Source organism: Lepus europaeus, chromosome 3 (assembly GCF_033115175.1).
Source record: "Lepus europaeus isolate LE1 chromosome 3, mLepTim1.pri, whole genome shotgun sequence".
NCBI classification, from domain to species: Eukaryota; Metazoa; Chordata; class Mammalia; order Lagomorpha; family Leporidae; genus Lepus; species Lepus europaeus.
The window spans coordinates 24714820-24727037 of record NC_084829.1 but is presented as its reverse complement, the minus strand read 5'-3'; the positions used below and the strand labels follow the sequence as shown (position 1 = coordinate 24727037).

At 41.4% G+C, this 12218-nt stretch overlaps 1 protein-coding gene across 5 annotated transcripts in view; it reads left to right on the top strand.

The window, feature by feature from the left end:
* The window catches only part of RNF144B (ring finger protein 144B), a 149850-nt gene extending 137644 nt beyond the window's left edge, over positions 1-12206 (top strand). For 4 of the 5 annotated variants that reach the window (XM_062185380.1, XM_062185382.1, XM_062185378.1 and 1 more), the window contains exons 5-8: positions 771-975; positions 2906-3050; positions 7126-7215; positions 8342-12206. In XM_062185380.1, the coding sequence (XP_062041364.1) occupies positions 771-975; positions 2906-3050; positions 7126-7215; positions 8342-8482 (581 nt within the window). In that variant the 3' untranslated portion in view covers positions 8483-12206. The remainder of the gene's footprint in view (positions 1-770; positions 976-2905; positions 3051-7125; positions 7216-8341) is intronic. The other variant, XM_062185374.1, reaches the window with a different exon arrangement.
* Positions 12207-12218: the final 12 nt, after the last annotated feature.

Genomic DNA, 12218 nt, shown 5'->3' with positions numbered 1-12218 from the left:
ATATGCAAAATACATTGGTTCAATTTTAAAAATGGTGTCTGCAGCCTTGAAATAACAGTTTTTCACCTGTATGTTCACTTACAGGTAATATTATATGCAAGGAACATGGAGTCTATTGTTGAGTAGAAAACTAAGCAAGATTTTTAAACAACTGAATAGGTAGCTGTCCACCCTCCAACCTAATCTTCCTTCCTGGGTGCCATTTGGACCAGTGTGGTGTGACTGGCTAGTTATCATTTTATGGTTCATGAAAGTTACAAACTGTCTCTCACTGTTTATTAGTAGGACAGCATAATACCCAAATTGAGGGGTAATCTGGCTTCTTGGCTAAGCCACGCCAGAGACGGTTTGTTCCCTAATTTATCTGATTCATGTGCTTCAGTTTTCTGCTATCCAGTGAAAGAAATCTCACTACCCATGTCTTCATAACCAGTTTTCTTCCAAGAGAGTTTCCAGATAATTGTAGAGGAGACTTAAGATTATTTTTGCCCATTTTGAGTGCTCAAAGATTCCAAAAGAATTGCAAATTTTGTTTTCTTACCTGTTCATAAAAGTAATGGTGACCCATTCGTGCTTTGAGAAAGTGACAGGGCTGAGTGACCTTGTGGATTGGAGATTCATATTCATTCTATTATGAAACCTAGTAGTAGAAATCTTGGCCTATGGTTGTAATATACTTCCATAAATATTAGTCTAAACAACAGAGTAAATGAAGAGGAGAAAGCCTCAAACTGGAATGAAAGACCACATTTTTGTTCTTTATGCTTTAGAAGTTCACCTGGACCCCTACCGGACATGGTGCCCTGTTGCGGACTGCCAGACCGTGTGTTCCATTGCATCAGGTGACCCAGGACAGCCTGTGCTGGTGGAATGCCCCTCTTGCCACCTGAAATTCTGCTCATGTTGCAAGGATGCTTGGCATGCAGATGTCGCCTGTAGAGACAGTCAACCTATTGTCCTGCCAACAGAGCATGGGTAAGGAATGGAACTTTGTCCCTGGGATTATTCACTAATGGACTTGGAAACTTGAAATGTGTTGCTTGGGGAAGGAGTTACATTGTGATGGTGTTTGGAGATTGGTTATTTTGCTGTGAAAATTCCCAGAGAAGTGCCTCAGAATCAGCAAACTGCTAACAAAGAATAACCCCAAAAATGCATTTCTAAAAAGGATTTTAGTTGTCAACTCCAGAAGAATCTTCCAGATCCAACTGTAGGAGTTTTGTTTGCTCTTTGCTCTTTTAGGGAGAGAGGCCCCATGCTCCGCTGGTTCTCAGGAGCATGTTAGGGCTTGTCCACAGCTCTTTATTGCATTGGTATGCAAAGGTATGTCAAAGAGGTCATGCAAAATGGAATTAAAGGTAGTTATTCTGGTGCAGAAAAAATTTAGAAAATATGCATAATTTTGTCATATTACATATTCTCCATGAACTTTTTGAATGCCTTTCATATGCATGGATTTCAACCTTTTTTTTTTTTGGCATCCTAATACACTTATGTTTTAATTTCATTTTTTGGGAGTTCTAGAGATAGCCTTGTATTTTGTTCTCCCTGCTTGAAAAATGAAACCTGACTTATTTTCTTCCTTGACTAAATTGCCAGCCCGTGAGATATACCCATTATAGCAATAGAAACAAGTGGACAGTAATAGAAATCAGAGGCTTCACGCCTTAGGAGAGAGAGGTTCTCTTGTCCTTGTCTGTGCTCTGAAATTATGGTGCCAAGGTTGAGATTTGTTATGAAGAGAAGCAATTAAATCTGTGTCTTTCAGTACCCAGTGTTTTTATGGCAGCAGTAGGGCCCAGAGTGAGGGACCTTTGTGTTCGGTCCCTTGCTTTGCTTGAGGCGATGGCTGTCCTGCATCAGCGGGAACAGAATTCCAGTGTCATGGTCCAGTTGGCTCAATCACTTTGTGCCCTTAGAGTGTGCAGAGCAGTCTCCAGAAATAGTAATGCTACCTGGCTTAGACACCGAGCTTGAATCTCTCGCCAAACAAAAGGAAAAAAAGATCCAATACACATAGCAGGCCTTAGCCAGGCTCAAACCAGCGCCTTTGGCATTTTCACTGCTACAACAGCCAGCAACCTGGGTGTTGCAGGGCAATATGAAGAACTCAGAGGGAAGGAAGAGTTGAGTTCTGACGTTGTCCCTCGGTGTCTGGGTCTCCTCATACAAGTCATTCAGTGTCTGCGAAACTGTTTCCCCATTGAAGAAAAAAGCACTGGAATAGTAACTGTCCCACCACTATTTAGGGTTAGTGTCTATGAAGTCCAGGCATGGATTTGATACTTTGAGAACCAAGTGTTGCTGTGTGCTGGGTGGGGGTTTTGATACACAGTGGCTAATGTGTAATCCAGTGCTGTGGCTTCCCTGTCCCTCCCCCCCATCTCAATGTATGCTACTTTTTTGTTTTCTTATGTCCCTTTTGGGGTGAGTCTGTACTGGCTGCTCACCTGCAGTTCTTCTCAACAATATTGGACATTTATAGTATTGCTTACTGAGACCATTCTCTCACTTGTTTAATGAGCAGATCATTAGATACATGATCTATGCCCAATTTGGATCCTAAGCTTGTATCCCTGCCGTGAAGTTGACTCCTTGCACTTCTTATCCAGACAATGTATGCTTAGGAAATGAAATATTAATTTGGCAATGGAATGAGTTAAATCAGCTGTGGAAAGTATAATGATGTAATTTTTCTCACAGCCAGAATAAATACATTTTCTTTCCTGCTTTGAGTTATCTGGACAGCGGATAATCTACGTCTTCCCTATTTTTACCCTCAACCCTTGCTTTGGAAGTGACGTAAGCACTGATAACTGAGGGTTCATTTGTTACTATCAGGAGCCCTGGGGATTCAGCTGATGATTGTCAATTGCATGCAGTTTCTCACCCGGTTTGTTTCTAGAGCCCTCTTTGGGACAGACGCAGAAGCCCCCATTAAGCAATGCCCAGTCTGCCGGGTTTATATCGAACGCAACGAAGGCTGTGCTCAGATGATGTGCAAGAACTGCAAGCACACATTCTGCTGGTATTGTCTCCAGAACCTGGACGTAAGTTCCACCTGTAAGGGGTTTCGCACCTGGCTTTCCTTGACTGTATCTGCACCACAGCCACTATCCCACAGGTTTTCCTTTTAAAACGATCTGCTTATTTGTGTCCTGCAAAAGGAATTTTTTTTTCTTTGCCAGACCTTGTGAGTCTGCTACTTGATTGGTTTTAATTATTTTATTAAGAATTGTAGGTACTTATGGACTACTGTGTGACATTTCAGTACAGGAATACAATGTGTACTGATCCAATCAGGGTAATCAACGTTTCTCCTTCTTTAAGGTACTTTATGACTAGGGGCTTGGAGTTCCTTTCTTCTACTACTTTAGGTTTTTACAAACACTCTTTTTAATTAGCTTAGGTATATCACCTTGGCTTTAAAGGCAAGACTTTATTTCAGGGGGCATTTCCTGTTTTGGGGGGTATTGTCCCATACCTTTATGTAAAGCAATATTAGTGTATGAGTTTTATATTGCTGTTGTAACAAATGATCACGGACTCCACGGCTCAACACAGATCTGTTACCCTACAGTTCTGTGCACGGCAAGTCTGACAGGAGTCCCACGCTGCTGGGCAGCACTGCATTTGTTTGTGGAGGCCCTGGGGAGAATCTGTTTCCTTGCCTTTTCCATCTTTTCTAGGCTGCCCACCACCCTTCTTGGCTGTGGCTCCTTCCTCCACCTCAGTGCCAACAACATTGTATCTCGCTGACTGACACTTTTTCTGAGTCTCTGCCTTTGAACACCCTTATAAGGAGATGGCACCATTTAGATAGTATAGCATAGTCTTCCCCATCTCAAGGCCTTTAATTTATCTTCACACTTTCAAAATGTCTTTTGCTAATGTAAGGTAACCAATTTTCAGGTTCCGGGGACTAGTTCTTAGGCATGGGGATTGGGTACGATTATTCTGCCTCCCACAGTTAGGTTGTTTTCCTCTTTTATAATTTAAGGAAAACACCTGTTCAAATCAATAGTTTATTTTATTTTATTATTTTATTTTATTTTATTTATTTATTTTTTTTTGACAGGCAGAGTGGACAGTGAGAGAGAGACAGAGAGAAAGGTCTTCCTTTTGCCGTTGGTTCACCCTCCAATGGCCGCCGCGGTAGCGCGCTGCAGCCAGCGCACCGCGCTGTTCCGATGGCAGGAGCCAGGTGCTTCTCCTGGTCTCCCCTGGGGTGCAGAGAGAGACAGAGAGAAAGGTCTTCCTTTGCCATTGGTTCACCCTCCAATGGCTGCTGTGGCCGGCGCGCTGCTGTCTGCGCAATGCGGCTGGTGCGCCACACTGATCCGAAGGCAGGAGCCAGGTGCTTCTCCTGGTCTCCCATGGGGTGCAGGACCCAAGCACTTGGGCCATCCTCCACTGCACTCCCGGGCCATAGCAGAGAGCTGGCCTGAAAGACGGACAACCGTGACAGAATTCAGCGCTCCGACCGGGACTAGAACCCGGTGTGCTGGTGCTGCAAGGCGGCGGATTAGCCTGTTGAGCCACGGCGCCAGCCAAATCAATAATGTTTCTTAACTAAATCTCATTTACTGGCATAACACAGTACTGCTACTGTTTGGTCAATGTTCCCTTAGAAAATAAAGGGAGTTAGCCAAATTATTTTTCCCTATTTTACCCCTCATCATGGAGGTTTAGGATGATATCTATGAATAAGAATCTTTGTAAAACATTTTTTACTTTTTAAGATTTTTGATTGACATGTTAATATTTGAGTATTTTATGGGGCATAGTGCAATATTTCAACATAGATATCAGCATAAATTGATCAAATTGGGCCACTAGCATCCCCACTTCTTATTTTTTTCTTTGTAATTGGAGCTCCTTTCTCCCACTTTGTTACATAGTATATAGTACATTATTAGAATAAGAATTTTAATCAGGAGGAGATGTTTGGTGTAGCAGTTAAGATCTACCCAGGACACCTGCATCCTATATTGTAGTACCTGGATTCAACTCCTAGATCTGCTCCTAATTCCAGCTGCCTGCTAATGTGCACCCTGGAAGGCAGCAGGTGATGGCTCAAGTGTTGAGTCCCTGCCACCCAAGTGGGAGACCTGGATTGAGTTCCAGGCTCCTGGGTTCAGCCTAGCCCAACTCCATCTGTTGCTGGCATTTGGGGAGTGAACCAATGGATGGGAAATTCTCTTTCATTTAAATACATAAAACAGCAAATAAAAATTAAGAATTTTGATGATAGTCTTTCAAGAAGAAATATCAAGTGAGGAGAAGAAGATGGTCATTTTGCATGCTAGAAGTATAGCAACTCACATTGAAAGAAATATTTTCCTTTACATTTTTGTTTTGGATTTATCATAGCCTCTTGTGTAATAGTTATATTTGATGTTTAAGGCCTATTATAATTCTAAATCAGCAATAGTATGGATAAGGCTTTCAGAGTGTATGGCATACATGCATTATGAAAAAAGAAATCTTTGTTGTTTTCCTTCAGATTTATTTAACCAGAGTGTTAATTGGATTCATATCCACATGGAGGCCAAACCCACGAAGTTCTCTTTAGAAGGCAAGAATATAAGGACTAAATGTGTGCACCAGATCTACATCCCATAGCTGAAGTATGTTTGGAGGCCAGTGCTGCCGAGAACACGCTGTTCTCTTGCTGTGCTGCTCTGGTTCTCCAAATGAAATGGTGCAGATGTTCAGTGGCTGGAGACACAGATTTCAAACGCTGAAGCATCTTTCTCTCCTCACTGTTTAATGAGATCCCATTCTGTCTGTTTTCTCCAGGCCTAATGACTTGTTGGTAATGATCTTGTTCTGTAGACAAATGTTCTATGGTGCAGAGTGGCACTGATCTCTGTTTTTAGGGATGTGGAGAGGACTTGGGCCATCCTCCACTGCACTCCCGGGCCACAGCAGAGAGCTGGCCTGGAAGAGGGGCAACCGGGACAGAGTCCGGCACCCTGACCGGGACTAGAACCTGGTGTGCCGGCACCGCAGGCGGAGGATTAGCCTAGTGAGCCGCAGTGCCGGCCCTCACCTATTCTTAAACTTTGAAAGATTCTCGGCTTCTCAGTCTACACCTCTTCCTGGATAATCTCATTTGCCTCCGTGGTTTCTTCTGCCTCTGGGACACGAAAGCTCAAGTTTTTCCCCAACATCCAGATCTGTAAAATCTGTATAAAGAGTTACCTTTTGAAAAGTGCTGCTGCTTGCAGATACCAGCTGTCCCAAGTTCAGCTTGTCCAAGCAAAACCCATCTCCGTGTTGTCATTCTCTTGACAAAGCCACCACCTTCTTTCTGCCCAGCAACTTGCCTCTCAGCTGTGCTTTCTTCTCTTTGTTTCTCCATCTAGTTACCCTCTCATCTCATGACTGTGCTGTCTTCCTCTCCATCCTTCCTTCAGCCACTCTCACTTGATTTGCTACCACAGCCTTTTGCTCAAAGTCTTTCTATCCTGTGTTATACCTCTGCTAGGGCCCATGATTACCTTTCTAGAAAATCAATCAGTTCATCAATGTCTTGAGTAGAATCCATCAAGAGTCTTATTGAGGGGTTGGCTTTGTGATGTAGCAAGTGAAGCCCCTGCTTGTGACTCCGGCATCCCATATGGATATTGGTTTGAGTCCCTGCTGCTCTACTTCTGATCCAACTCTCTGCTGATGTACCTAGGAAAAGCAGTAGAAGATGGCTCTAGTGTTTTTGCCCTGCCACCCATGTGGGAGACCCAGATGAGGCTCCTGGCTCCTAGCTTCAACATGCCTCAGCTCTGGCTGTTCCAGCCATCTGGAGGAGTGAACCAGCAGATGGAAGATTTCTCTCTGTCTCTTTCTCTCTCTCTCCCTCTCTCTGTAACTCTGACTTTAAATAAATAAATAATAATAGATAAATATTTAAAAGAGAGTCTTATTATTATCTGTTTTCATTCAGTGATGCACAACACTATATTCTAAAGATTATATATTCTAAAGATTATGGGCTTAGAATTCCTGGAGAGAGCTATTAACATCCCCAGAGAGAGACTTTGTTTCCATTAGGTGGTATGATGTGGCTTGTATCCATCTGTCGATCCAAAACCACACATTTACTGAAATCTTTCTGTTTTTCAGAATGACATTTTCCTCAGACATTATGACAAAGGGCCATGCAGGAATAAACTCGGTCACTCGAGAGCATCGGTGATGTGGAACCGAACACAGGTAATCCTGACCTTGAAGGGAGCATGAGACAAACAAGGAGCCCACCCATTCATCCTCCTCACTCTCTTCCCTACCTACCCATGCCTGTCTGGGATGTTCTGGGATACGATAGGGAGAAGTAATGGGGCAACTGCCAAAGTCTCCATGCAAATAACAGTGACCTACAGAATCACAGCAGACCTCTTTCCCCTTGACATTGGATGGAATGACCCCTAAATCGCTGTAAGGCTTATTACCTATCAGAGGCAGTGCTGGATAATCCCATGAGCCCCTGCTGGGACTTAGAACCCTCTGTACCTATCATTGTGTGTTTGTGTGGTAGGTTCAAAGGGAGTCATGGTTTATTTTTATATTTATCAAAGGCCACAGTTCTTTTGAGGGAGTCAGTGCTAATATCCCAGCAATCATTAACATCCCTGTGAGACTATAGAGGAAACTCAGGTAGAGAAAGTGCCAATAGCAATGGTTTATGAGTAGATTGAGCTTGGGACAGAGCTAGAGTTAGCATTTGGTTTGCTCTCACCCTCGATTTTGATTTTTTTGTGTCTCCCTGGCTTGTATCCATTTTGGTCCAGTGCTGGGGTGCTAGTGAAAAGATCCCATAGATATAACTTTTATATGCCCCAAATGATATCTTATTTATTCAGGCTGCTTGAATGATTTAAACAGCAGAAATTCAAGGGCTCTCTTCAAAGATATCCATTTTTTGTTGTGTCCTCGCTTGATGAAGAACAGGGAGAAAGCAAACGAGCTCTCTCACATCTCTTCTTCCTCTTCTTCTTCTTCTTTTTTTTTTTTTTTGATATAAGGAAATGTTTATTGGAGCTATTTGATTGTGTCCAGGTTCAAGGCTACATAGCTGATTCCCAGGAGTCACAATTCACATGGAAAACAATGTGGTATCCTTCAAGGCTCATCTCTTCTATAGGACCACTAATCACATCATGAGGACCCTACCCTTATAACTTAATTCATCTCCAAAGACCTTATCTCCGAAATCACACTGGGGATTTGGTTTTGGTGTATGAATTTGGAGGGCACAATCCATAGCAGATGGTGCAGTTAGAATGAATACACATGTAGGAAGATTTAACTGTTCAAACATGCTTTTCTTTTCAATTTCTAGGTGGTGGGGATTCTCGTAGGATTGGGCATCATTGCCTTGGTGACTTCACCCTTGTTACTCCTGGCCTCCCCCTGCATCATCTGTTGCGTCTGCAAGTCATGTCGGGGCAAGAAGAAAAAGCACGACCTGTCCACAACCTAAGGATCTCTATTTATGTCCATGTGCCACAGATGTCTGGGTTATATGACACAGCACACAGTGATAAAGCCCTACGTAGTGACCTTGTCTCCTTGCCAAACTTTGGAAGTGCCTCTGTGTCCAGACTTTGAACTTGCCTGCCAGCCTTCGGCATTGACAAAGGCCAAGTCCTGGGTGCAAGTGTTCCCGTGTAACAAGAACTAGGCTCTACAGTTCAGGCTGTGTCTGTGGAGCATGTTGGGCACTTTGGGGAGATTGGGAAGAACACACATATCATTTTCTCATCTAAAGGATCCCACTGAACTGTTCAACTTCCAGCTAATTCAAGGAGCCTGCCATTCAATGTAATAAAAGAGTTGTGATTGGTAACATGTATGATAACAGAAACCCCAGTCTCTTCTATGTTGATTTGACCACCGTGAGACACCTGAGGGAAGCCTGGTATAGGAGGGGAAGGATGGACTGCAGAACAGAGAATTTTCATGAGAGCTGGAAGCAGGCTGCTTATCCTAGGAGTCAATGGCTTTGTGCTACTGGCCGTGCCGTTCCCAGCGTTCCCGCAGTGACCTGGCAGAAGCACAATAGCTTTCTCCTTGTCTGATCTCAGCTTCAAGCAGGAGAAACTGCTGTGCAAGAGGGTGTTGTCTTTTCCTCAGTAAACAGGTTGCAGCATGTGAAACAGCATGGTCTAATTTAGGGTCTCTCCCTCAGCGAAAAAAGAACTTTCCTAGGACCAACTTGTCTCTTACAGCCTGAACTTGTGGTCTACAAAATTGCTTTATATGAAATGTGGATCTCGTGATAAAGACTCAAAATCTCCCTGATAGATACCAGGGGTCTTTCTCAGGCTCTGTGTTCCCAACAGATCTGAAATTAGACTTAAAAGTGTACCACGAAAATAAATGTTAAAGTCCATCTGGAATCCATATGACTTGCAGCCTATCTAGAATTTCTACCAATTGGACCTGCATGGATATACTCAATAATAAACATAAATTCATTCTATCCTGTGACTAAAATAGCTTAATATAAATCAAGCTTAAAATATTTTGCATATTATATATGTGAATTTTGGTTGCAAGTTCATATCTTACCCAAGGGTATAGACTCAGAAATATTAATCTTTTAAAATAGTACCTAGAACAATATCATAGTATGTCTATTTATAAAAATATTCATTGGTAATCAAGTTATTTACATGTTTTCATACATAAGTCAGAGCAGCTCTCTTCTTGATAATTTAGTGCTGCATGTACAGCACTGATAAAACAACAAAAATGTTTAACAAATAAAATGAAAATGTTTTATATCTCTTAAGCAGTTTCGATTTATATCACCTCATTTGTGACTTATTTTTCCCATTAGACCATAGTCAGACTTGAATAAATGGGTGTTGAAGAGGCAAAACCTTTTTCTCCAATAACAGGATTGTATAATGGTCATTAGCATTGTGCCCGGTGCTTCATGAGAACTATACTAAATGTTAACAGGGAGCTTTGTTTGAAGCCAGGCTATCCTATCAGGAATCTTCAGGATCTATGATATTGTCTGAGATAACTGGGTAACTGGATTACTCAAATGCTGCTATCCCTGTACCTGTTATTAAAGGGTGATGCTATGCCTCTGTAATGGGATGTTTCCCAAGTGAGGATATGTCTATTTATGGAACTTCCATTCACACGTATTCACTGATATCTGATGTATGTGAACCTAGATGAGAACTCTGGGAAAACTTTTGAATGACAGCCAACCCAAATCGTTTTTAATCATTTATTAGAAATTTCTCAATAATTGTCTGTTTTTAAAATTCTAAACACTTCAGAAAAAGAAACCCTTGCTTCTATCAGAGTATTTCATATTGGTATACACATAAATGTAAATATATTTAAAGAGTTAATTTGTTTTGTCTTACACGTAGCCTACTGCCTTAGTATAGGTAAAAGGCGTTGATAATTGCTCAGGGGATCACAGGAACTCAACTGAAATTGAATTTTTATAACAAGAATGTCCATAGTGGCAATGTCCTCTTCTGTTAGTAAAATCTCTCTCGTGCACTAAGAATTTTTAAATGGGAACTGATTTCAAGTCACTAAAAATGCTGTGTGCTCAGTGGAAGAGCTCCTAAAGTTGGATTAAAAGGTGGAAGAAAATATCTGTGCTATTTCCTTGGTAAAACTGAAGGAATTTGTCTTCTCACAGAAATATTACAACAGAATGAGCTACTTTTTTAGCCAGGGCTCAAGAGCGGGGTTTGTTTGTCAAACTGATTTGAAATAACTGGATTTGATTTTTTTTCAATGTTGAAAAATGCCTGAAAAATAGAGACTTCTTCCTTAAATAGCTAAGTGTGTGTGAGGTTTTCAGAAGCAACAGGCACAGTTTGGTAGGTTAAACACAGACATCTCTGGTGCATCAAAGGGGGTGATACAAGCCAATCTGGAGACTTTGTTTACCAAGGAGTGAACTGACATCTTGGTTAGCAGGGGCTGGTGTTTTCCTGTTAGGTAACTGACCAGTGAAAGAGTTTGACCTTGACTCCTTCCTCTGTCTGCCAGCTTTATCCTTTCCTAGTGATTTTCTTTCTGTCTAAGAAAGAAATATGGACTTACCTAAGAATGTTAGATGCTGTGACACAGCCTTTTTTTGTGTGTTTAGAGTAGTACAGTCCATTTGAGATAGAAATTAAAAAAAAATTTCTTCACTAAAATGTAATCCGGATGTAATAACCTACCATCCAGAAAAATCACAGGATATAATGGCATAACATTTAGCCAGTGCCCCTTCTAGGAATTCTTCTCTTGTCATTAGATAGGGGAGTGGGAAGGCGCGCCATGTGGAAGCGTATGTTAGAATCTCCGGCATTCTATTTGTACATGCTCTGGGTATTTGCTTTGGACTTGAAATCTGTACTTTGAAAGAGGCCTTTGAGAAACAAGTAGTCCACAGTGTGAATTTTCTTGTAGCCTGCATCACAAAAATCTTAGCTATCCAGGTTGGAAAATCTACATGTTTATTTGATTGTAAATCACTATTTCTTCAACCCCCAAAGTTTCTTTTACAAATCATTCTGAACCTAAATCTGTATTACCTTTTTGCCTCCCCTACATGGTTCTTCTAGAATATTTTTCTTTTTGTTCACGAATGGATGCCTTCATGTGTGTAGAATTATGTGTATGTGTATAGTAGCTTCAAGGATAATTTCAGAATGCCTTCAATGAATGACATTTTATAAAGATGTCACAATTGAGATCCATAGACTGTTACATCTCATGTTGATTCATGATCCAGGAAGTTTTGTTATGTTATTAAGAAATTGCTATTGTATTTTTTTTTTTCAATTTTTTTTGGGGGGAAGATACCTGTTTTAGTCTCTCTGGCCCCAATAAATGTGAGCAGGAAATCATGTGTGTGAACCTTTGTTGTGCTGCACAATTCTAGACACTTTGAATTTTGTCCTCTAAGTATCAACCAAATTCCAAATTTAAACTGTAAATTGCAATGCCGTCTATGGGAATAACTCTTGTTACTTCATTTCCTAAAAGAAACTGGGGCAATGCGTTTACTTGTTGCAGACTTTCTTATTGTGTGTCTGATATTCCACGCTGCCAGGGTACAGCAATTGATCGCTATCCAGAGAAATAACCAACTCTACAGATCTTTGATCATTCTAATAAGAAATGCTGCCAGATGTCAAAGCCATTAGTTCTGTAAAATGAGGGTTGGATTAGATGTTCTCTAA